At 45.6% G+C, this 24837-nt stretch overlaps 1 protein-coding gene and 1 pseudogene across 1 annotated transcript; both read right to left on the bottom strand.

Annotated features, from left to right (window-relative positions):
- Nucleotides 1–3708: 3708 nt before the first annotated feature.
- Nucleotides 3709–7283, bottom strand: LOC135986481 (trypsin I-P1-like; annotated as a pseudogene).
- Nucleotides 7284–8216: 933 nt separating this feature from the next.
- Nucleotides 8217–24372, bottom strand: TCAF2 (TRPM8 channel associated factor 2). Its single transcript, XM_065636572.1, is given in 13 exon segments — nt 8217–8231; nt 10428–10481; nt 13970–14298; nt 16110–16349; nt 17157–17372; nt 18385–18409; nt 18411–18467; nt 18877–18902; nt 20502–20610; nt 20643–21504; nt 23767–23821; nt 23824–24246; nt 24249–24372. Coding segments are annotated over 13 exon segments (2535 nt in total).
- Between the last annotated feature and the right edge of the window lie 465 nt (nt 24373–24837).

Raw genomic sequence — 24837 nt, 5'->3', positions numbered from 1 at the left:
GACAAAGCCTGACTGAGCCTGACGGAGCCTGACAAAGCCCGAGAGAGCCTGTCAGAGCTCAACAGAGACCAATAGAGCCTGGCAGTACCTTACAGATCCCAACAGGGACCCACATGGCCTGACAGAAGCCGACAAAGCCTAACAGAGCCGAACAAAGCTTGACAGGCATCGTCAAAGCCCAGCAAAGCCCTACAGAGCCCGACATGGCCTGACAGAGCCCGACAGGGCATGACACAGATTGACACAGCCCTACATGCCCCCAAAAAATCCCAACAGAGCCTGACACAGCTCTACAGACCCTGACAAAGCCCAGCAGAGCCCGAGAAAGCCTAACAGGTCCTGACAAAACATGACAGAGCCTCACAAATCACAAGAGGTCCTGACAGAGCCCAACAGATACCGACAAAGCCCAATAGAGACCATCAGTACCCGACAGAGCCCGACAGGGCATCACAGAGCTGTACAGAGTCGGAAAGAGCCTGACAAAGCCCGACAGAGCCTGATGGAGCCCAACAGAGACTGACAAACCCTTATAGAGCCTGATGGAGACTGACAAAGCCCAACAGGGCCTGACAAACCTCACAAAGCCTGACAGACACCGACACACATAGATGGAGCCCAACAGGGCCGGACAACACATGACAAGGCCTGAAAAAGCCTGACAGAGCCCAAAAGAGCCTGACAGAGACCGACAAACCCCAACAGAGCCCGACAAAGCCTGGCAAAGCCCTACAGAGCCTGACACAGGTAGACAGAGACCAACATGGCCTGACAAAGCCCGACAGTATTTGATAGGACCTGACAAGGACTAACAGAGCTGGACAGAGCCCAACAAAGCCCGACAGTGCCCGACAAAGCTTGACAGGGCCTGACAGAGCCAGACAAATCCTGACAGCCCAACAGAGACCAACAGATCTCCACACAGCCATACAGAGCCAGACAATACCCGATAGAGCCTCACAAAGCCTGACAGAGTCCATCTAAGCCTGACAAAGCCTGAACAGAGTCCAACTAAGCCCGACAGAGACTGACAGGAATTGACAGAGCCCAACTAAGCCCAACAGTGCCCAACAAAGCTCAACAAGGCCCAACAGAGCCAGATAAAGCACGACAGAGCCCCACAGAGCCTGCCAGAAACTGAGAGAGCCTGCCAGGGCATGACAGTGTCCGCCAGGGCATGACAGAGGCAGACGAAGCCCAACAGAGCCCGACAGACCTCATCAAATCTTGACAGAGTCCAACAGAACCTGACAGAGCCTGATAGAGTCTCACAGGGCCTGACAAAGCCTGACAAATCCCAACAGAGCTCAACAGGGCCTGACAGAGCACAACAGGGCCTGACAGGGCCTGACAGAGACCGACACAACTTGACAGGGCCCGACAAATCCCAACAGTGCCTGACAGTGAACAATAGAGTCCAACAGGGTCTGACAGAGGTCGACAAAGTGCAACAGAGCCTGAAAGAGCTCAATAAAGCATTACAGAGCATGACAGGGCCTGACACAGCTTGACAGAGCCTTACAGATCCTGACAGAAGCTGACAGAGCCCGACAAAACCCAACAGAGCCCTACAAATCCTGACATGGCCTGACAGAGCCCAATAGACCCCAAGAAAGCCCGACAAAGCCTGAATAAGGGCAAGAAAGCCCAACAGAGCCTGAAAAAGCCCAACAAAGCCTGACAGAGTCCGACAGGGATTGAAAGAGCCTGACAAAGCCCGAAAGAGCCCGACAAAGCCCAAAAGAGCCCACCAGGACCTGACAGAGCCAGCCAGGTCCTGACAGAGCCCAAGAAATCCCGACAGAGACTAAAAGACCTTGACAAAGATTGAAAGAACCCAACAGGGCTTGACAGAGCACAACAGGGCCTGCCACAGCCCAACGGAGTGCAACACTGTCTGAGAAGACTCGACGAAGCCCGCAGAGCCGGACAGGGACAGAATGAGCCTGACAAATCCCAACAGAGCCCAACTGAGCCTGACAAAGCCCAACAGAGCCCGAGAGGTATTGACAGAGCTTGACAATACACAACACAGCCTGACAGAGCCTGACAAAACCCAACAGAGGTGGACAGAGTGCGACAGAGCCTGACAGGGCCCAGCAGGCCCCGACAGAGTTTGACAAAGTCCAACAGAGCTCTTAAAAGCCCGACAGAGCCTGTCAGAGCCTGACAGGGTCTGATAGAGACTGCCAGGGCCCAAGAGAGCCCGACAGAGCCCGAAAGAGCATACCAGGGCTTGATAAGAGCCCGATAGGGCATGACAGAGCATGACAGAGCCTGACAAAGCCCACCAGAAACTGAGAGAGCCCGCCAGGGCTTGACAGAGCCCGCCAGCGCATGACAGAGCCTGAGAGAGCCTGACAGGGCCTTACAGAGTAGGACAGAGTTTGGCAGAGCCTTACAAAGCTTGACAGAGCCTGACAAAGCTCGACAGAGCCCAACAGGGCCTGACAGGGCCCACAGGAATTGAAAGAGCCTGACAGGGTTTGACAAGTTTGACAGAGCCAGACAGTGCCTGACAGAGCACAACAGGGCCTGCCAGAGCTCGACAGAGCTCAACATGGCCCAACAAATCCTGACAGCACCTGACAGCGAACAATAGAGCCTGATAGGGCCTGACAGAGCCTGACAAAGTCCGACAGAGCCTGAAAGAGCTCAACAAAGTTTGAAAGAGCTCAACAGAGTCTGCCAGAGCTTGACAGTACATGACAGAGCCTGACAAAGCCCAACAGAGCCCTACAAAGCCCGTCAGAGTCTGATAGGACCCGAAAGAGCCTGGCAATGTCAAATAGAGATTGACATGGCCCAAGAGAGACCGACAAAGCCAACAGAACCCGAAAGGGCACAACAAAGCCCATGGTTCTGGACAGCGGGAGTGAAAGTATTACAGAGCTGTGAGTCTTGATTGGGGCCTGAAGGTCAACAGAAAAAGTGAAATGAGGAGAAATTTAACACTAATCTCAAAATACAGGACAAAGTGCCCTGTTATTTTTTTGGCAGTTTTTTCTCCTCTTTTCACTTTTTCATGGACTTTCAATTCCCATGCCAACTGGGATTAGGAGGAGTTGAAGTCAGAACCCAGGAACACCTCTGTCCTTTTGACTCTTCCAAGAAAACTAAGCAAGCTTGGCGGGACCAGTTGACCAAGTAAAAAGTTACAGTGGCACTGATACATGAAGAGAACAAGCTTTAGCAAGAGGTTGTTTCATTCCCCAAGTAGAGCTTTCAGGGAGCTTCACCTAGGAAATGTTCAGTCATGTGGTTGGGAGTGGGGGCGATGGGGTGTGTTCGTGTTGCTGCCTGCTGTTTTCAACAGTAGGAGTATGCTGCCTTTGTGATTCAGTGAGCTCTCTCAGCTGTTTTAGGCAGCTTTGTAGCACCTGAGTACGTGCTGATAAACAGAAAAGATGTTCTGCTCCAGAAACATCTGCCTGTAATTGTCTGAAAGACTCCTCAAGATGGGTCCTGAAAATGTTCCAACATATTGCTAGTTTAGAGGCACTATAAATAGTAAATATTTTACCCAGTGTGACATTCCGTGCCTCTCTCCCCCATATATAGCCTATGGAAGTACCCAGAGAAACGTTACACAAAGAAAGTGTGCCTGAAAATCTTTTCTTTTTTTTTTTTAATAATTTTTGTATGTCCAGTTCCAAAGCAGAAGACAATTATGAGGAGAAAAAGTTGGTCGCATAGAACAAGAGTGTCTCAGTTGGCAGACATAGTTGCTCTGATCCAGGAGACATAATTGCAAACCTTAGTGTAAACCCCAGAATAGCCTCTCTGTGCACATTCAAGACCCCATGAAACAATGCCCTGGAGCTGCCCGTTGCAGACTACTCGACCTCCGGAATCCCCCTGCAGAGATAAAAGATAGGGCTACTCAGCAAATGGTATCAGCGTGAGTGATGAGCCAGCGATCCCAGAAATCACAGGCATTCAACAAACTCCACTGGGCTTTTTCCACACAGAAGTTCTAGAAAGGTCATTCCTGATTGTGACTCTACATCTGATGCCACTGTGCCTTACTTTAGCTCCGTGGGCAACACAGCTAAAGATGAGTAAGCTGCCTGTTGTTGACAGATGCAGTCCTTGGCAGACGCTTAGTATATGTATGCCTTAAACATCATTCTGCCAAATATTTTCTTGGAGCTAGGCACATGTAAATGCAGAGCAATTCTCAAGTGTGTTCATTTTCCAGACTGCCTGGATCTTGGTATACTGGCTATTTCTTTTTTAGTGAGTCCAAAACTAACACTTGCAACCTAAGCTCTAAAGTCACCGTGATAACTATTGCCTCTCAGGTGCAGCACTCCCCCATGTTCAACAGCCTGAGGTGCAGGAGATGGCATAGTCTGCTTGCGGAGATTCAAGGCAGAGTTATTCGCTGTCTCAAAAAGGGGAGAATGACTGAGTGGGAAAAAATCTAGCCTCACTCAATAAGCAACTCTCACCCTAAGTCTCTGCTGTTGTTCAAAAATCCCAACATTCAGACATGCCAGTGCAGTGAGGATAGCAGATTCTCTAATATGATGTCCTCTTCTACCAGCAAAAGGCAGGAGAGAAACATATGGGAACAGAACAGCAGATATTTCACCTGGCAGGAGTCTTTTCCTCCCTCCATGAATCCTACACACATCATGTTGTTGGTAATTTCCCCCGGGTAGGCCTTGGCGCACTGGCTTGAGGAGAGTACAGGAGCATCCAAGCACTGCAAGTTATCCTGATACAGACCTACAAGAAAATGGAGATTGACATGGATTCAGAGATGTCATCAACCATCTGAGCCCACAGAAGGTCTTTCTTAGCAGAAAAGTAATCACTGAACATCCTGGTTTAGCACTCATCATTTTTCATCTGAACAGTAATTGCAGCATGGATTTCTTTTGTTTAGATGGAACAGGTTCTATCCATGGGTCCACCATTCTACACTGCAGCCATGTTAATTTTTCTGATACCTAGAAAGTCATCAGTTGGCAAGTGTGGAGCTAAAAGCTGCTCTTCTAGCATATATGCTGGAGGAAACCTGGGCCTTAGGAAAACCATCCTCTCCTCTGGTGCAGGTTTAGTTGTCATCAGTGGATGAGACACAAGTCACCATTCACACCTCTGACCTTTGGTGTAGGAGAAGGGAGCTCTCGTGTAGGCATTTGAGATCCACAATCACAGTTGTTTGATCTTGTTCTCAGAGAACTGACAACTCCATGGACATTAGTTAAATTGCTAGTGCTTGGCACTGCACAGCTGATGGCACCAGGCCACAAAATTGATGGCAGTGTGAACATGCTGGTGGATGACTGAAGTGATTCCATGTTTGTAACACAGAGCAAGAGGAAGGACCTTACAAAGGCTTGCCTTTAAAGCAGTTAAATGGTTACCATCCTATAGACACTGATCACTCAAAAACGCCTGTCTCACAGCACTTCTCTGTGCTTTACTCTCTACTGTTCAGACTTAATGGTGAGGTCTTAGAGTATCTCCTGGGTTCTCATGATGCTGTACATTCCCACAGAGTACTCACTGCCATAGCTGAGCAGGTTGCCCCAGCCAGAGATCAGGCATGTGATGCTTGCAGCCACACAGCTGGTTGGCAGAGGAACTGTTTGGAGAGCTCAGTTGAGCTGGGCTGGTTCAGCGAGCTTGATGAGAATAATGTCATTGTCCATTGTTTGGGAGTTGTAGCCTGGGTGGCAGATGATTTTAGCTGCATTAATCAACTGCCATGTCAATTCTGTGAGTGCCAGGTTCTGTTTCCCGAGCTGCACTTGGATGTGACTGGAAAAGATGAGGAATAGCATACACTTTACTGCTCCTGACAGGCAACAAGGAACCTCCCCATCACCCTATGTCCTCGCTTCAACACCACTATTGGTGCAGCTGTCTTCAATCAGGTTATCTTTCTCATCCTGCAATAAGTCCTGGGGGTCGACACTGAGATCCCACCCACTTCCAGTACAGGTGGTGAATTTCTGCAGGTTTATTTTGTTGAGCTGGGACAAGTTAAATATATAACAGTGCCTTAAACATTCTGAAAAAAGGCAAACTGCTATCACACTCACCTCATTCCTCTTCCTCTTCTCCAGTGACTAAATTTTAGCAAGATTGATGCAGTTATAAGAAATCACAGCCCATAACCCATTGCTAGATTATCATGTTCTCTTTTCAGAAAGTGGTCTGCATTCACAGAAACATTTGCAGCAGTGGAAAACCCCTCATCCTGCCTCGACCCAGCTTCCTGAATGAGACACCCATGCCTCGGTTGTCTCCTGTCAGAAGGGCGTCACGTATTTGGCTCTCACAGATCAGAATTCCTGCAAGAAGTGTACTGGAAGAAAGAAGTAAATTATGGAAGAATATATCTTTTTCCACTCACGTCTTGCAGCAGTGAGCAGCTGACAGGACCCACTGGCTGCTGATGAGGGAACCTCCACAGAAGTGATAGCCAGAATTCAGGCACAACGGATAGGGGACAGAGTTTGCTGGACAGGTGTAGCCTCCCACGATCTTGCCATCACCATCGTCAGTGTTGATGGGAAAGGCAACTGGGAGATAAGAAGTGGCATATGTCAACATCTAGCATGAGGAATCTTGTGCACCTGTGACTTGACTGAAGCGTCTCTCTTACAGGCTCCAGTTTCGTAAATACTCATGGTAGCAGTGGCAGGCAAGTCTAATGGACATTCATTTGCTGCTCCCTAAAATAGGGTGATCAGGCTTAGATTGGCACCTCACATATCTGCATCTAAAGCACTGGCTGCTAGCCCCAGAGTGAACATAAGAACATAGAAATGTTCTCCTTAGATCAGACCAAAGGTCTGTCTATCCCACCATCTGGTCTGCAGAAGTGGTCAATAGCGGCCCAAGTGTAAGTACAAAACAATTCTGCAGTGATATTTCCTTGAACCACTCGCCCATTGTCCAAAAATTTACAGCAGCTTTAGGACTTCCTGAGCCAGAGGTGTTATCTTTGTACTTCACAGTCCTTAAGAGAGAGAGGTTATTTTTCTGAAGCTGTGGGCACATTTCAGTATTCCTGGGTCAAGAACCCTATGGAGGCATTTGTTCCACATTTTGTGACAGAAGCAAGTATGGACAGCAGGCAAAAGAAATTGCAGTGCTCTGCCTTAAAACATTTGCAAAGTGAAACTGGTCTTCACTTTCTCACAACAGACTACCTTGCAAATGTGCTCGGAAGATGAGTTTCCTTATAAATTACAAAAACAGAAGTAAAAAATGTACTCACGAGCCGCACCAACAAAGGCGACAAACAGTACATACTTCATGATATTGATTAGCCTCAGGCCCAGACTGGTGGACTGGAAGCGTGAGCTGCTAGAAATACATTTTCGAAATGGCCTTATCTCTAGCCCAAGGTTTTCTACAGACAAGAAGTACACAGTAGAAAATTTAATGATTCAGATGTGGGCATTAACAGGCATTGGTAGAAATGCAAATAACATATCAGTTAATCATAAACCTTTTCTACAACAGAAAGCAATTTAAAATTATTTCAGAGGGTAGCCTTCAAATTAAAAATACATTTGGCCTTTGGAAGATGTGCGGTCCTTTGCCCGTCTTGTTCTTATACACAGCACCTCTTGATAGCAACCCTCAAACCCCTTTCAAATTTCTCTGTGCTGATGGCATGAGTCTTAAAAATGCATCTTTTTACCAGAAGCTGAATATTATAGGTAACAGACAGTAAGACAGTATGCATTTTTTTTTTGAGGGGGGGAAAAAACAAATAAAAAACACCCCCAAAAGTCTGTGTTAAGCTGGTTAAGTCTATTTTAGCAAATTTCTTTTTTTGAGTAATGTGTATGTGTGTTTATCATATAGAACACTGTTTTCCCAAACACAATTTTAACCTCCCAAGTTAAATTGTTCAAATATGGGAATGCTCACCATATCTCTTGGAAAGATCTCTCTTCCTTTGTTTCTCTCACCTAATCTATATGAAAATATCGGTCTAAGTACAAACCCACATTATTTATTTAGCTTTGGAATGTTCTATAGATACTCAATTTTGCTGCAGAAGAATTTCAGTGTAACATTGATGTTTATGAATGTAATGCATACAAACAAAAATACTGTAAACACAGATAATGAGATCTTCTGAAATCCTTCTCTGAAAGCGTGGTAATTTCTGTCATGATGCTGAGTTTGCTAAAGCTTAATGAATTTGATGATTAATCATCTTCCAAGCTCTGCCAACTTCATTGTATTAGCTCCTGGAAGACATGGGATAACGTCAAGTGACTGTAAACAGAAGGCACATACTTTGAGATGCTGAAATAGCATGAGAAACCAAATAGAAATAACCTTTCTGTTCCATTTCTTGACCAATTTTTTGTGAGCCCTGGAGGACTGGTACACAAAGTAGCACTGTCCAGATGAAAATTTTCCTTCATGTTAAAGGACAAGTCCAAGGCCAGGGACTCCTCCAAGGAGCTGCATGACTTATCTTGGGCTTAAACTGGTATCAGTGCACATGTTCCATGCCTATCATTGCTGGACTGAGATAAAGTAAATACATTTGTTCAGGCTGATGCAAGATCCTGGGAAAGGGGAACCTGGCGAGACCATGGGCTGACAAAGCAAGCTTCCCAGGAGCATAAAGCAGATTAATTTCTCACAGCAGTCCTTGTACATCTCACAGTGTCTGGAGGTGGAGGGACCATTGATTCTCTCTTCCCAAGTCTCTCCTGCCTGGGAACAGGTGTTACACTCTCCAAAGCTTCTGATCCTCCAGGTAGCTCTCCAACACCTGAGCAAACCTTCTGTCACAGCCTTTTGCCTTGTCCTCTCTGCCTGTTTTTCTCTTTCCCCAACAGCTTTCAACCCTTGTCAGAGACTTGGGCTCTCAGTCTCCTAGAGTGACTGAGGAGGTAGGTCATGACAAGGTGTGTAAAATTATGAATGGCCTGGGGAGAATGGGAGAGGATGGATTGCTTTCTCTTTTCCTGTGCCAGAATTAGGGGATAGCAAGCAAAGCTAGGGGATTTGGCAGGTTCAAAGGAAGTAAAGGACAATTCCTCCTCTTTTAGGAAAGCTGTGAACCCCTTTCCGCAGTTTTTTTGTGCATGCAAAATGTATACACGGCCTCAAAAAATGAGGGGACACACTTGTGGAAGTCCATTGAGGATCCTATGAGGCTGAAAGACACTCCACCTGACCTCCCTTCTGCCCAGGAGCTGCCTGGTGTTGGACAGTCCCCTGCTACTGTATAGTAGTAAGAGACCAAAGAGAAGCATGAAGCTCTCTGGACTCTCACTCATCTGCCTGGGTGTCTCCCATGACCCAAAGAAGGATAGTCAGGACTGCCAAATATGTGCAAGAAAGTTTGGAGTGTTATCCAAACTCATCCCTTTATCTGCTGGAGAATAGAGGTGGTCCTGGGAGCAGATCAGCCTTTCTGGAGCAGGATGGGAGGGGTCAGGTCAGGGCTGACTTGACAAAGATATGTGTTAGAAGGTGGGTTTGTCTGACAATGCTGCTGTGTTGTTCTTGTTCGGGCTGAGATGGAAAGCGGGGATGGGGCCTAAATAATGAGAACACTTGCCCTAGTAGAATAATAGAATGTCCTGAGTTGGAAAGGACCCACAAGGATCATCAAGTCCAGCTCCTGTGGCTGCATATGACAACCCCACAGTTCACACCATGTGAATTAGTTCCTAGTTCTGTGAGGGGCTTGCTTGGGGAGTAAATTACCTAGTTTTCCTAGGCAACAAAAGACTTTTCAGACAATCTCTGTCCAGCTGTCTCTTCTTGTGTTCAGAGACACAAGACGAGTGGAGAAGTCAGCCATATTCTCCAATCATTTTCTGGAGCATTCCCACTGAAGCTTTGCATCAAGCAGCTTGGCGTTTTGAAGCTGACTTGACCCAGCTAACCTGCATTCTTCCCCACTGCCTGGGCATCCCTGGGCTCAAGCAGAAACTCTGTTTCAGCTTATGTGACTGCTGTAGATACTGCCAGATCCTCCAATGTTGCCATCAAAGCTACTGGGTATTGGGTTGGAGGAAGGGAAATAAAATCTCCAGAAAACGCATAATTGGATGTAGGAGATCTGAAATCGTCTGCTCCCTGGAATGCCAATGCGCTGGATGGACCTACCCCATGGTCAGTGCTTTCCTAGGTCATGGACAATCTTGACCTTTCCCCATGGAGCTCCAATCTCTCCATAAACCTCTGCACCAGAGTCTCTTAAAATAGTTTTTGATCTCTTTTGGCACATTTTCTGCTCAGTTCCTCATTGCTGTGGAGCTGGGACATGTGCCTTCATCTAAGTCCCATCCAGAGGTCCCATCATAGCTCTATACCCTCCTCTTCCTGAAACCGTTGCCTCCCCTTTTTTCCGGGGACTTCATGGTCCCTGGGGTCAGGGGTGTTGGAGGTCATGTCCCACAGAGCCCACGACTACTCACCCCATTGCCACTGAAGCTGTCAACGCCTTTGCTGTTGTTGATGTTACCAGCATTCTGAAAGAAGTTAGGCTCAGTCACACTGAGTCCTCAGACAAATCTTCCTGGAAATCCAAACTCTACTACTTACACATTTATAAGAGACAGACACCTCTGCCTTGTTTTGCTTTGCTTGTGTGTGTGGTTTTACTTGTTAAACTATCTTTATGTCATCCCACAAGTGTTCTCACTTTCACTTCTCTGATTCTCTCCGGCATCCCACCTTGGGGGGCGGGCAGGGCGCAGTGACCAAGCAGTTGCGTGGGCCTTAATTGCCAGCTGAGGTTAAACCAGACACATGAACGTGTATACATGCAGCCATATAACCACAAGATTTTTAACACAGACTCAGCTTTCTTTTGCTAAATGACCTGTTTGGAAACATTGAGAGTGGAGCATTTCCCTTATGAGGAAAGCCTGGGGGAGTTGGGTCTCTTTAGCCTGAAGAGGAGACTGAGGCGCGACCTCATTAATGTTTATGAATATATAAAGGGTGAGTGTCACGAGGATGGAGCCAGGCTCTTCTCGGTGGCAACCAATGATAAGACAAGGGGCAATGGGTACAAACTGGAACACAGGAGGTTTCATTTCAATTTGAGAAGAAACTTCTTCACCGTGAGGGTGATGGAGCACTGAAACAGGCTGCCCAGGGAGGTTGTGGAGCCTCCTTCTCTGGAGAAATTCAAAACCCGCAGGACGCCTTCCTGTGTAACCTCATCTAGGTGTTCCTGCTCTGGCAGGGGGATTGGACTGGATGATCTTTCGAGGTCCTTTCCAATCCCTAACATTCTGTGATTCTGTGATTTCTCTGGTAGATCTACCGTGAAGCTTTTTTCTTGGTGTAACTGTGAAAAGTCAGCGAAGTGAAACAGATTATATGGAACAAATTTAATTTCTGCCTTGTTTTTGCTTTGTTGCCTCTACCTAGATGATTTCCCTTGTATCTGTTCACATTAAGCAATCATTGTAGCTGTGTTACAGACAGACACACACAGTTTCAACAGACACGCACAATTGCGCTCACACATCAGTGCAGATGTACATATGTAGCGATATTAACACACATGGTCATTGAGAGAAAGACATGTACTCACATGTGTGTGGAGAGACGGATAGATACCGCAGGCGCTTACACACCCCGCAACATTTAGGCACAGTGTGTCCACAATCACAGAGTCAAGTCTGTAGGTATCCTTGACATTGATACTTGCACCACCACTTAGAAATGTGCAAAACTACGAAAGTGTTACAGGAAAGGTATTTACTCTCACAGGAGCAGGAACCCTGTCAAGCCCTGTTACAAAAGGCCGTGTTTATCTCAATCCAAGTTTCTCCTTTCCCTTTTGACTCTCTCCCCTGTTGGGGGGTGGGGGGAGGGGGTGAGTGAGCAGCTATCGTGGTTTTATTGCTAGCTTGGGTTAAACCAAAACAGGGTCCCAACGAAGCCCTTCGTGGATAAGAACATGGTGTAAAAACAATGAAGTTCTAATTTCACTGGCATTATCCTTGTGCTAAAAGAAACAGAAAATTCCATAGGTTTCTGCAGTGTCTTTTAGAATTAATGTAAAGTTAGATGAAGGCATCCAACTTTCAGGTTTCAGAGTATAACTTACAGCACTAGAGTACAGAAAAATACACCTTCCCCTTACACTGTCCTCCCAAAACAGAAGTGAAAGATGCATTGGGAGCAGTCAGAAATGTCAGCAACCTACTATACAAGCAGCCACTTTGGGAGGAGGAAAACTTCTTGCGCAGTGAAAATGCATCAAAGAGGACACACAGAAAATCTAGAAAGAAGGAGCACAGGAGAACAAGGAGTAATCAGAAAACAGGAAGGAGATCTTGTGAGCAGGGCATGCTTTGGCTAGGAATAAGAACAAAAGGGATTCAGATAGAAAAACTGCTGTTGAATGGGTAATGAGTTTAAAGAGGAATGGGAACCCTATGTTGTTGCTCAAGATGAGGTTAATATGAAGAGCTGATTTGGAACAACAGCATGACAGGATGCAGTATGTCTACTCAGTGTCCACAGTTCTTTATCAAGCCATGACCTACACCTCACTTTCTGATACTAAACAGATTGACACTAAATTGCATTCCACAAATCCTCCATCATATTGGAACAGCTAAGTAGGAGACAGCACTTCTACATTAAACAGAACAAAGAGGCAGGCTATCTACCTTTGATAATGCCCTATTGATATGGAAACTCCTGGTGCAGACTAGCTATGGACTAGGCAGTATATTTTTGTGAGAAGGTTGTAGAGGCATGAGGAGGCTAAGTGGAAGGTGGGAGACAAAGGGATCTGGTCTTGTTCCAGGTCAAAAGCAGTAAGCCAACTTATACTGGAAGAGGCTCAACACAATGTTTGATCTGCAGAATGCAGGACCATCTCCTGGACCCTGATTTCAAGTACCCATCCCAGACACCTCCCAACTCCTTGTCACAACATGTCCACAGTGAAAACCCTTTTGCACCACCAGTTGTCTATGGGAAGAAAACAGAGGTACTTGTGGGGGTGAACTGTGGCACATCCTGGAACATGCTGCAAGTGCTTCTTTTTCCTAGTTTACACAGAAACTTCAAGGTCTCTGACTTTACTCCAAAGCAAGCAGTGAGGAGGTAGAGACAGAAGAGTACGGACAGGAGTTTTGTTGTTCCATTTAAATCTGTAAATCTCTTGAGCCAATTAACTGATTTCCTAATTGTCTGATACTCTTTTTTGCAAGAACTGTGTACAGGCTTTAGTGTCCACTCTGGAGAGGCAAATGGGTATCCAGGCTGAACTCTGAGAGATGGTATGCTCCATCAGACAATAGCAAGACCACAGGACACCGTGTTGCCATGCAAGCAGAAGAACCAGACAGAAGTTGAACCTAAATAGGCCTGAAGAACACAAAGACTTCACCGATTGTAGGAATGTGAAAAGCTTCTAAATGGAAGCCAAATGTGGGGCTTAAAGGAACGTGGAGACCATTCCAAAGGAAAAAAAAAAAAAAAAACAAAACCAACATTATGGCTGTAATAGGGACAGTATAGACAGAACACCCCACTCTTTGCTATGTTTTGCAAAGAGAAGCCTAGCCATGTAACTCACCATGATACTGCTAGAAGCCTGGTTCTTCTAGACACTTTACAACGCCCAGGGTTTTTTTGACAAACTGCTCAATGTCCTGCAGGAAATCTGCAACAGGTTAACAAGCTGTGCCCAGGTTTGATCATCATTTTCCCATGCTGTATAACAAGAAGCATTTGCTGTTTCTCTCCTAAGGAGAAAGATTAGTATACTGCACCAAGCTCTCTCCCTGAGTGGCTAACCCAAGTCTGGCAAAGGCAGGCTTTCAGGAGACATCAGCATTAAAACACCTCTCAGGTGCTTTCTTGACCCAAGATGAACCCAGACTATAAACAAACACAAGGCATGTTACAGTCACCAGGCTGCAGATATCCTTCTGACACAGGCTTCACTGACTACACTAAGAATACACCCGCTTTTCTCAGTTACCTGCAGGTATGTCTCCAGAGCTGTCCAAACCTTCCAGTCCTTTAGTTTAGTGCCTCTCTTCAGATACGGTCTTATCCTTTCCTCTCGACACTGTGACCTAAGTGCTCAATGGGCCTGATGCCTGGGAATCCCCAGCACCTTCTCATGGACATAGACAGACCAGAGGTTGCAGGTGGTATGAGGGGGAAACTCCCGTGCCTGCTGCTGTTGATTGTGTCCCAGCTCATGGATAGGACCCCAAAGACCAGTAGTTTGCATGTGCTTCATGTCTAACATCTCCTTCACCAAATCTAGATGGTCCATGATGTGGTAGCCAGTGCGCATCCAGCCTGCAGGAAAGACAGGTACCAACATACATTGTAAGTGCTCACCACAGTGCATCTTAGACATAAATGACTGTTGTTTTTTTTCTTTTCTCTAGTGTCTTCCCTCCATTTCACAAACCATACTGTATTACCATGAATGACATTTTTTTCTCTTTGTGAGATAAGGATATACTACAAGTTTCACCCTAACAAATAATCAAATAAGCAGTGTAAAGGTAGTACTGAACTATCAGTTAAGCAGTTTTGCTTGCTTTCTCTTTTTATGCATAAGCGTATACTAATGGTTGGACTGAGCTTGAGATTTCAGGATGAGGGGAAAAGTCTGACCATTGCCCAGAATACACCTGAACACTCACAAACTGAGCACAGTTGATGCCAACCCAACCATGCAATAATATGATTCAGCACCCTGGCAGAGCTTGAGTCTTCCTACGTAGAGTGTGGATACTGCAGGTCTGCACTCCAGTAGTCAGCAATGTGGATGAGACACAGAAGTCACAGTTTGTCATGCTTAAGGGTGGTAAAGCTTGTCATGCTTAAGCCTGTTCTTAACATCACAGGATAACTATTCTATAAACAACTTCCCAGCATCATGCTAGGCATAAACCTTGCACTGCAAAAGATTTAAATTATGTCTCCTGTGTGTCTTCATCCCTAATTTGTCCTTCTTGAAGATTCTCAAAACTTCATAAAAAGTCGCCTATTGTAGCAGTGGATAAGCAGCCCTTTACACTCGTTACATAGCGAGCCTACACAGCTTGCTTTGGCTGAACAGTAAGCTTGTAGACTACCTAAGTTGGAGAACATGAATGGCAACCCCCTTCCGGCAAGAACTATTTAAGATCTTGAACTCCCTCTTTTTTAATAATACAGATGCCTGCATTTAGCAGCCACTGGTACCAAAATGTTCAGGTCCAGAAATGTGAGTGAAACCATTTAGTCCACCCAAAACAGAGGGGAATTTTATGTCTGCAGACTATGATCTTTTTAACTGGCATTTGGTCAGGATAGCAGAACCTAACACTCTGAAGATGTGCAACAGTTTCCATGTGCCTTACAAAAGGGTTAGAACATCAGGGTTCATGCCAAGCCCTTGTCTCATTGTGGGATGACAAATTTAACCAGTGTATTTTGAGAAACGACTGAACAAAATTTTATTGCAAAGTTCCATATTTACCATATAATTTGACTCTAGATCAAATGCACTCAGTTCACAACTGGAAAAGCTGAGGTCGGGGAGCATCAGCCGCAAAACTACACACTCATGAGCTTTGACAGTGATCCTGGTTATACTTCTCCATTGCCATCACCTCAGGCACACATCTTTTCAGGCTAAGCTTTGCCCACAATAACCTTTGAGGAGCCCATCTCCATCAGGTAGACACACACAGGGTTTAACATTTGCCACTGAATGCATGAAGCAGTCCTGTGGCTGAGGCAGGAAAAAAGTAGAAATCAGGTTGCTGTATCCCAACTGTACTGACTTTGCAGCACATTCAGAAGGGAGAATGAGTAACTACATATAAGTCAAAGCCACTGCAGTCAGCAGCTCTGCTGCAGGCAGAAGAATAGCTGAGTGATATACCAGTTTTGAGATGCTGCATCTGAAATGGTCAATATATTTTTTTAAGCCTTGCCTTACTGTGTTTCCATCCTGATGGAGTAGCTCACAACTATACAAGGGTCACAGTTGTTTAACAGTTTACATATGTTCCCAGTATGGGTTTAGCAAAGTAACCTTAATGGAAAAGACATTGCTACTAGAGGCCACCTGTCTCTTAGCCCTTAAGAAGGCCATATGGCAATGTATGTACCACATGAGATCTGGACATTTCTTAAAATCCTCTCTGGCCTCAGGAATTTTGTTGGTATGGCTGTCAATTTGATTATTGCCATCATTATCTCTTTCCACAGGGTCAGCAGCGGCTGTGGGTTCTCCATGTGGAGGATGCTGTCAGATGGCACTGTCAGGATGAGGTTCTCAACAGCCAGTTCTGCCCAGGGAGCAGAGTAGTGGTGGATACAGCCCTTCCACTGGCTTTCACAGGTCTCCTCTATATCAACACCACAGAAAATCAGTTAAGCACAGGTCTGACTTTTGAGCACGCTCCTAGAAGTCAAGCTGACTGGGGATAGTGGCTGTTAACTACTTAATCATCCTATGCTTGGGAAATCTCCTCAGGGCTCTTGAATGGATGGAAAACAGACAGAAAAGGACTGGCATACAGCAGAGTAGTAGCATAGCAAGAACAGATCCCCATTTTCCATCTGAGAACAAGCAGCGTCAGGTTTCTCCAGCATCTCTTGATCTCATTTCTTCTTCTCTAGCAGAGATCTGCTGTTTCGTATGACAACCCTGGTTTTGTTTAGTTTGACAGAGGAACAAAAAGAAACTGCATACAGGAATAGGAAAGACACTGACAGAAACACAGGAAATTCAACAGAGATTTACTGTAGGGACTAGAGATGACCCTATGGGGGCACAGTAAAACAGGCAGAGTGCAAGGCAAGCTTTGTTGTGGCAGAGGTCAGTCTGTTGCTATCCAACACAACAATTTCTATCCAAAATGGCAACTCCAACCTCCAAGAAATATTGGTTTGGACAAACCTTGCCAATTTTGTGACAGCTCCTTTACCTACCTTCTGCCACATAGCAGGCACAGAGACTACGTGACTTACTCAGAACCCCAGAATACAGCAAAGCAAGGACACTACATCTGGATATTCCTAGACACAGACATTTCTAAAATATTCTTAAGCATGGGACCATCTTTTCTTTCAGTCACATGGATAGCAGCATCTGTGAGCGGCACTAAGGAGAAAGGCACTAAGGAGAAAGGCACTGAGGTAAACAAAGCTACCAAGCTTGAAGAAAGGAGTTCTGTCTGCCTCTTCTGCCATGATGAGCACTTTCCCCAGGATGCTTCTTGCTGGTACTATGATGTAAATGAGACCACCCCAGAGGCAGGAACTAGACTGTTTCTGGCAGGCAATATCACAAGTGTGTATTACCACTGGGGCCCATTTCAGCTCCTTGGCGTGAGAGAGGTCATCCATGTGACACCCAGTCTGCACCTAGCAAACAAAAGGTTAAGAACAGCTGGTCAAAGGGCTCCAAGTGTGACCTGGCAGACCAACCGCAACACCATGAGATGTCCACTGCAGTACTGTCCTTGCAAGGCACACATGCAGAAGCAGCATTCTGACTCCAGCCTAGTTCAAGTTTCCAGCCTATGGTGACCAGAAGCAACAAATACAGTGAAAAAAGCTGGTAATGTTCAGTGTTATTCCTGTCTCAGATAGTTTTACAGCTATGCTCCCATTATTAATGGCTTGACTATGTCCTTCATCAGCAGTTCAGGATGCTGCAGTGACTTCTTTCACTGCACTGTAATTGCATTGATCATTCTTTCACCCTTCAACAGCATCAAAGTCACATCTTGTAACATATGAGTTGGAGAGATGTGACCACTGCTGGCTTCTTTTATTGTGCCTCTTCCTTGGTAAAGTAAAAACAGCATGTGGCTGCAGGATCAGACAAAAACACCTGAGTTAGCTTTGCATTTCAGCTGCAGAGATCTCACTGCAAAAAATATCCACACAGGCAAGCATTTATCTGCTTTGTACTTTGCAGAGAACAGGATCTCAAGCAACTAGTTTATACCTGATCTGGATACATTTACATAAGCAATAGTGACAGCACTGTGAAAGTACCTTATGAGAGATCTGGAGAGACAGAACTAAGTTTGGTGCAGAGAAGAGCCCAAGTACTTACCTTGGGCCTGAAAATCACCTTGATCAGTTCTCTTTGCACAATAACAAAACACATAGAGCTGCCTTCACGCAGCAGCCACATTCAGTTACCCTGCCAGCACACAGAAATAAGAAGAATGCAACAGAAGAGAGTGGGAAACAAGATGATAAATTATGACAATGCATTGAAACTGCCACAGGGTGGCAGCAGTAGGAAAGGACTGACTGAAAAGACAGGAACGCAATAAAGAAAACCCATCGCGTGCTATTTCTGAGTGCTCACCTGACAAATAATACATCAATATAAGCAGAAGCCAGACTACAGCCAGCTTATCTTCAGACCAGCAACGACCACCAGGCAAAGGGAATGTTATAACTGCTGTGTGCCCTTCAGGGAGGTAGAGTCTTGTCTGTCTTAGCTAAAAGGTAAGAGAACACAATCCTAAACAGTCAAGCACTTCTTTGGCCTGATGTTATGGGCTCTGGAGAATTCAAGTTGCACCAGAAGAATCTTCAATCATTTTCCTTTCCCTTGCTCTACACTCATAGAACCATCTCATGTTTTATGCAACTTGCCAGAAGTGCAGTTTTAAAGCAATAGGGTAGCAGTGTGAACAGATCATCACACCATTAGCAAGCAAGCCCACCCACATTTGAAGTTCTTGAAATGCCAACCTTAAATGTGTTTCCTAGTATCTTTTAAAAATAAGAAGAAAAAAAAACCACACACATAAAAAAACCCCAAAAACCCCCCAAAAAACCCCAAACAAACAAAACAAAAACCACACCACCAAAACCTCAATACCTCCTCCACTCAGATCCTCTTACCCTAAAGCCCTCATAAGAGGTGCACACTGTGGTGATATTACACACAGTTGAAGTTGTAAAGGTCATAAAACATTTCCTAAATAACAGACTGACAGTGACATCGCTGTTTTCCTTACTGACTGGTCCAGTAAAAGCCAGGGCACACAGAAATTTCTATTTCTAGCTCACTGAAGTTATAAGAAGCTCTAAAAGGGCTATCCTATGCAAGATATAACCATAAGACAGGTACCCCACCACACCACTACAATTCAGCATGTTTCTAGACATTCTTGCCATGGAAATGCAAGTCTCCTGTGCCTAGATCTCTGTAAACATAATACACAATGCAAAATTGATCCATCTCCATTGTACTGATCAGGCAAAATCCACTCCCTGACATAGAGTTTACTCGAGCATATTTCAAAATAAACAGCAAACGTCCTAAAAAGAGCTGAACTGTCATAAAGCACCCAGCTCACAACCCTTCCTGTCCTCCAAGAACACAGAACCAGTTTTGTCAAGCAAAACCTAATCCAAGGAAAAATGAAAACTAGACCATATCACAATGTTTCACCAATTCATCTCAAGTTTTGCTGAATTTGTACCAAAGGCAGTTTTGAAATGGTGTTCAGCGTTTGCTAGTATTTCTTTCTTCCTTGTTTATGTGAAATGACACAAATTCTGAATATTTCTGGTCAAACAAAATACTGTGTTCGATCCAATGCAGTCCAGCCAATCCTAACAATTTTCCCCTTTTATCCTGACTTATTAGTGTTAAAACCAGTGAGCAGTTATTCCACAAGTTTTCTCTCTGCGTATCCTCTGCACTCAGACATTGCCACTCCAGAACAATCTCCCTTATCTCATTAGAACAATTTGGAAACAGCTCCTCTCAATCATATTCTAATACAAAAAACCTCAAAATTAATCTGTCCAGGGGATAATACTTTAGTAACGGAATTTAACCTAGAGTTTAAACATATCACCTACAAGCAGGAATCTCAGCAAGGTTGTATAGCTACAAGGCCTAATCTTAGACAAATCATTCAGGGTGTAATTACCAAATACCTTGGCTTCAGTGGCAGTGTCAGTCCAAGAAGTTCCCACAATGTTTCCAGTCTCCTGTTTTCCCCTCAAAACAAGACCTTCTCTCCATCAACTGTGCTGACAAAACAAGTTGTGAGACTGTGCTACAACTCAGGGTGAAATTATCTAGATAAAAAATAAACTTTTTGTTCCTAACTCCTACTTCTTCATAGGATGGCCCCATAGACAGCTGTATCAGAACAGAACTATGGCAACAACTATCTGCAGTGTAGAGCCCAGGGCTTCTCAAGGAAGCTTTCTTGCCAAAGCCATTGCGCTGCACAAGTACCCTGAGGCATCTCTGCTAGGTGGTTCTTCTCCACAAGTGCCTGTGCACCAACAGTGAAGAAGCAGGACTTTCACAAAGTGTTTCAGAGTGCTAAAATCAGGGCTGACCACAAAAGGAACCACTACACAGAGGTCAGCCTCCTCACAAACCCACAGTGAAATTGCACATGTGCCCATGTTCAGACACACACAGATGCATGCACACTGAGGACAGGCATCCCACTGATCCCACCAACAGGATGGGTCAAGAGGAAGGGAGATACACTCCTCACCTGGGTTTGTGCCATTAGTTTCCACAGTGATAAGGATGGCACAGACCTCAGCAGCAGATTGCTGTAGTAGGGCTGCACTGTCTGTCATGGTGAGTGACAGCTCAGTGCACTGTTCGTCATGGTGAGCAACAGCTCAGTCGCCATGCAGAGGAGGACTGCCTCTTTGGAGTTGCTCTTGACAGGGCAGTGCCTGCTGACATGTGGGATCCCACTTCTCTGATGCACTTTGGTCAGAATGCGGTGAAGTGAGGCATATGCAGGACACTTGTGGACTGGGATGTGCAGAAAGGTAGTGCAGTCTTGTGCTAGCCTTTGCAGCCAGTTCTCCAAGGGAGTCTTGAGCTCCTCATGCTTTTCTACATGCCTGTTGAAAAGAGTGAGCACTTTGCAGAAGTGATAGTGTTCCCCAGACCCCATGGCTGGGTGCTTAGCTGCCTGGACACTCTGCCCCAGGATGCTCAGCCCAAAGTGGTCCAGGATTTCACTGCCAGGATAATTTGTCACAGCGACTTCAACATGGTTCTGGGAAGCCCAGTACTAGGCCTGGCCTCCAATCAGCAGGCCACCTCCCTCTGCCACAAAAGCGTGAATCCTCTCCACCTCCCAGTTGCTGCAAGAAAAGCAGCAGTACACGCTGAAGCTGCCTGACAGCTCCAACACCTGCGACTTCACCTCCTTCTGAGAGAGGAGGCTACACAATCTCTTCAGGCCAGCATTCACACCCACCAGCCCCTTTCTCTCAGCATCCAGCCAGTGGATAGCATTGAGTGGGAATTCGACCAACTTTGGGGAGAACAGCTGGCTCTCACGGGTTGCCACCACAACGCAGCCTTGGCCATAGCATGCTGCAGCTAAGAGGCAGAGGCACAAGCTGTCCAGGCAGATCAGGAAGGCTAGTACACCATGCACCAGCAAGATGGAGGGTATGCCCCCTGCCACCAAATCCAGCTCTGACACATCACACAGGAGAAACTCAGCATCGAGGCTGAGGTTGGCCTGGTGCCTGAAAGACCAAGAGAGGTCCAACTTAGCCCACATCCCAGAATCCTTTGTTCATCTCTGCCCCTTCTTCCTCCCTCATCTTAGTACATCATGTTGTCAGTCCTTTCATTAAAAAAAAATCCATCAGTACCTCATTTTTGTCCTTTTAATGCCTCAGTTTTTGCAGCCAAGCAAATCTGTAAGAATCTCAGCACTCGTTTAAAAAAAAAAGGAGAGAAAGTAGATGTCAAAAGGAAGTTTCTAGATCTCTGACTTTGAAGAGCAGCTTGAATATCAAAATACATTGCAGAAACTCAAAAATCAGAAGAACTTTCATATTTTTTAAACTGCAGGTTTAAAGTGCAAATGCTGTGGGAATTGGCATATCTCCTATTACAGAAACTTTCTCCATTTACCCCACCATAGTCATTATCAACTAGGCAAGACCAAAAGATTTCCCTGTCTCTCCTCCCAGCTTCTGCCACTGTTGAGAACTGAAGAAATGATAGCCTGGCCAGATGGGCTAGATGGAAAGGCAGACACATGGCTAGACAAAAATGGAGTGACCAGAAGTTGAATCGGGGCCCTAACACATAGTTCTCACATTACCACTAGTTGGAATCCACAATGGAAAGAGATTATACTGTTCAACGCCCCCTTGTCTCTGCTATTTCTATATAACTCTTCTATACCACTGTGGAGAAAGACATGTTGAATTACTCTCATTTGCTTTGGTTACATTTTCTCCTGGTTCTGCCAAACACAGCTTTCCCTGAACACCTGGAAAGAGTCTGTTGTTATGTGGCCACTGCAGCCAACTTTTTAAGAATAAATGTTGCTGCCCTTCTGCATGCCCGTGGGACAGGAATTAAATCTGCAGCTCTCCTTTGGTTATTACTTTACTGAGACCCTTTGACATACAGAGTATGTGCCCAGGCATATGGCACAGCACCTGCCTTAGACTGCAGTCTGATTCTCTGTGTATTAAACAAAGGCCACCAGGAAGGCCCAGATGCACAGAGCTGTTGTGTTGCACAGAAATTTCTCTGTGGCTCTGGCTGCAATCTAAACCACCACAAAAGCATCCTAAACAAGGTGTAATTCACTCTTAGTTACCATTTAGAGTCTTGTTAATTCGTATGTAATTTTTCTCTGCTGAATTCTCCATGCCTCTCCCTCTTCCACGCACTGTACATGAGGTGGTGGGAACATGCCCATGCAACGCAGATGAGACAAGAATCAAACATCAAACTTTAGTTAACTTCATTTATTATCTATGTCCTAAGCTCTTTGCTGAATTCAAGAGCAGAGCTTTCTAATACCTTTATTGGGAAACAAATTGAGCATCCAGAAAGTATCAAATCCAATTATTTATTTTAAAATATTAGAAATGTACTATCATATATCCACAAGGAAAAGCCTGTAAAGGAAAAACTTGCAAGGAATTTTACTGTAATTATTGCAGCTTTCACTGCAGTGAAATGAAGCTGCCACACAGAGGAAGCGCAGCAGCACTCATGCTCCTTGGAGAAACTGCTGTGTTTTGTGTAAGTCAGCAAAAAGTAGCAAGAGGTATAGACTGGCAAGGAGAGGTGGAGGAAGGCAGCAGAGCAATGCCCAGGACTCTGCTGCTCAGTGAGCTGTGCGATACGAATCACAACAACCCCAAGTTCTATCCTTGCTGTTCCAGGACGCAAAGGGCCAGGCTGGAATCCCACAGCCTGTGTCAGAATCTGAGAAAGGTGGTAAGCACCCACCTTGCCTTCTCAGCTCTGTGCCAGCCTCAAGATTTCACTTGCAGAAGGTGAATTTCTGCAAGTAACAGGCTAAACAGGTTTAGCAGCAGCAAGCCAGAGCCTGGCCCAGAGGGCTTGCCTGGTGATCCACCTCCAACCTGGTTTTGAACTGTGGGAAAGTTGCCCTGAATATGTGGGCAAAGGGGGAGGAGCTCCTCCTCCTGTCCCTGTGTTGTTGTGTGTTGCACTCCAGCACACTTGGTCAAGCAGGCTGCTCTGAAAGATGGTTCCCCTCATTTCCTTCCCCCTTAATGAATTCCCCAGGCCTGGCCCAGCTGCCCTGGAAGCAGTCAAAGACACCATTCTTTCCAATTGCAAACAGCACAAAGGTTCCCCTTAAATTGAAATACAACAGCTGTATCCCATCCTGGCTACTAAAGAACCAGTATTCACCATCGTCCTCATCTCTCACCTCAAGAATCTTCTTTAAACATCTCACCTGCGTAACCCAATCAGTTGTTTAAATAGAGAGCAATTCAGATACTCACAGGACAATTAATGGGATCTTGGGAATTTTCTTGGTGACTTTGAAGATGCTTTTCTCACAGCATTTCCCGTGAAGTACACACCAGCCACACTGGTCAGCTGTTTCTCTGGAAATTCAAACCGTACCTTCTCCTTGCCATGTTGGCTAGCCCAGTGTCAGGCCTGGCCTCCAACAAGCAGCCCTCCACTCCTCTTTAGAAAGCCAACTGGGTCTTTCGCCTGTGTGCTATCATAGGCATCCATACAGTACAGCCCCAGGGAGGGGCTGAGCTCTGCCCCAGCCTGTACTTCAGTGCCAGCCCTGAGCAGCAGCTCGGAGAGGGAATCCAGATGAGGATGGGTGCCAACCAGGGCCTTGGGGGAAGGCTTGAGCCACTCCACAGCATTTCTGAGGAACTGGGAAAACTTGGAGTCCTTCAAAATTCCCTCGTGGGAAACAACCACCATCCGTCCCTTCCCATACTGTGTAAGGGTGACCAAACCCTGCTCACAAGCACAGGGCAGGTATCCTTTCCAACAAGGAGAAGCTCACAAGGAACAAAACTGCCAGTGAAGTCCCATGGCCCAATGCCATCCACTAAAAGCTCATAGGTGACAGAGGGTTTCATCTTTGTGTCACTCTGGCCTGGTGGAGAGAAGACCAACTTTCATTACAGTATGGCTCAGCAATAAAGAACAGCTGTAACAACCTTGTGGAGTAATTTCTGTGTTGTCTAGTAGGAACTCCAAACAAATGGGAATCATTTACTGGAAGCAGCTTTGTGGACATTAACTTTTTCAGGGATTTGGGATTTTTTTCTTTGCTTATTTGGCTTTGTTATCACACTATTTGCCATTTAAACAGAAGTGACAAGTCTATCAAGATGATGAAGGAAAAGAAAGGGACTATCTCAACAAATTCTGCTATGCATCTTATAGAATCATAGAACCACAGAATCGTTTCAGTTGGAAGAGACTCTCAGGATCATCGAGTCCAACCATAGCCTAACCTAACTCTAGCACTAAACCAGGTCCCTAAGAACCTTGTCTAAACGCCTCTTAAACACTTCCAGGGATGATGACTCCACCACTTC

This window comes from Caloenas nicobarica, chromosome 1 (genome assembly GCF_036013445.1).
Source record: "Caloenas nicobarica isolate bCalNic1 chromosome 1, bCalNic1.hap1, whole genome shotgun sequence".
Classification (NCBI taxonomy): Eukaryota; Metazoa; Chordata; class Aves; order Columbiformes; family Columbidae; genus Caloenas; species Caloenas nicobarica.
The sequence above is the reverse complement of the archived record's forward strand: the minus strand, read 5'-3'. Positions and strand labels throughout refer to the sequence as shown.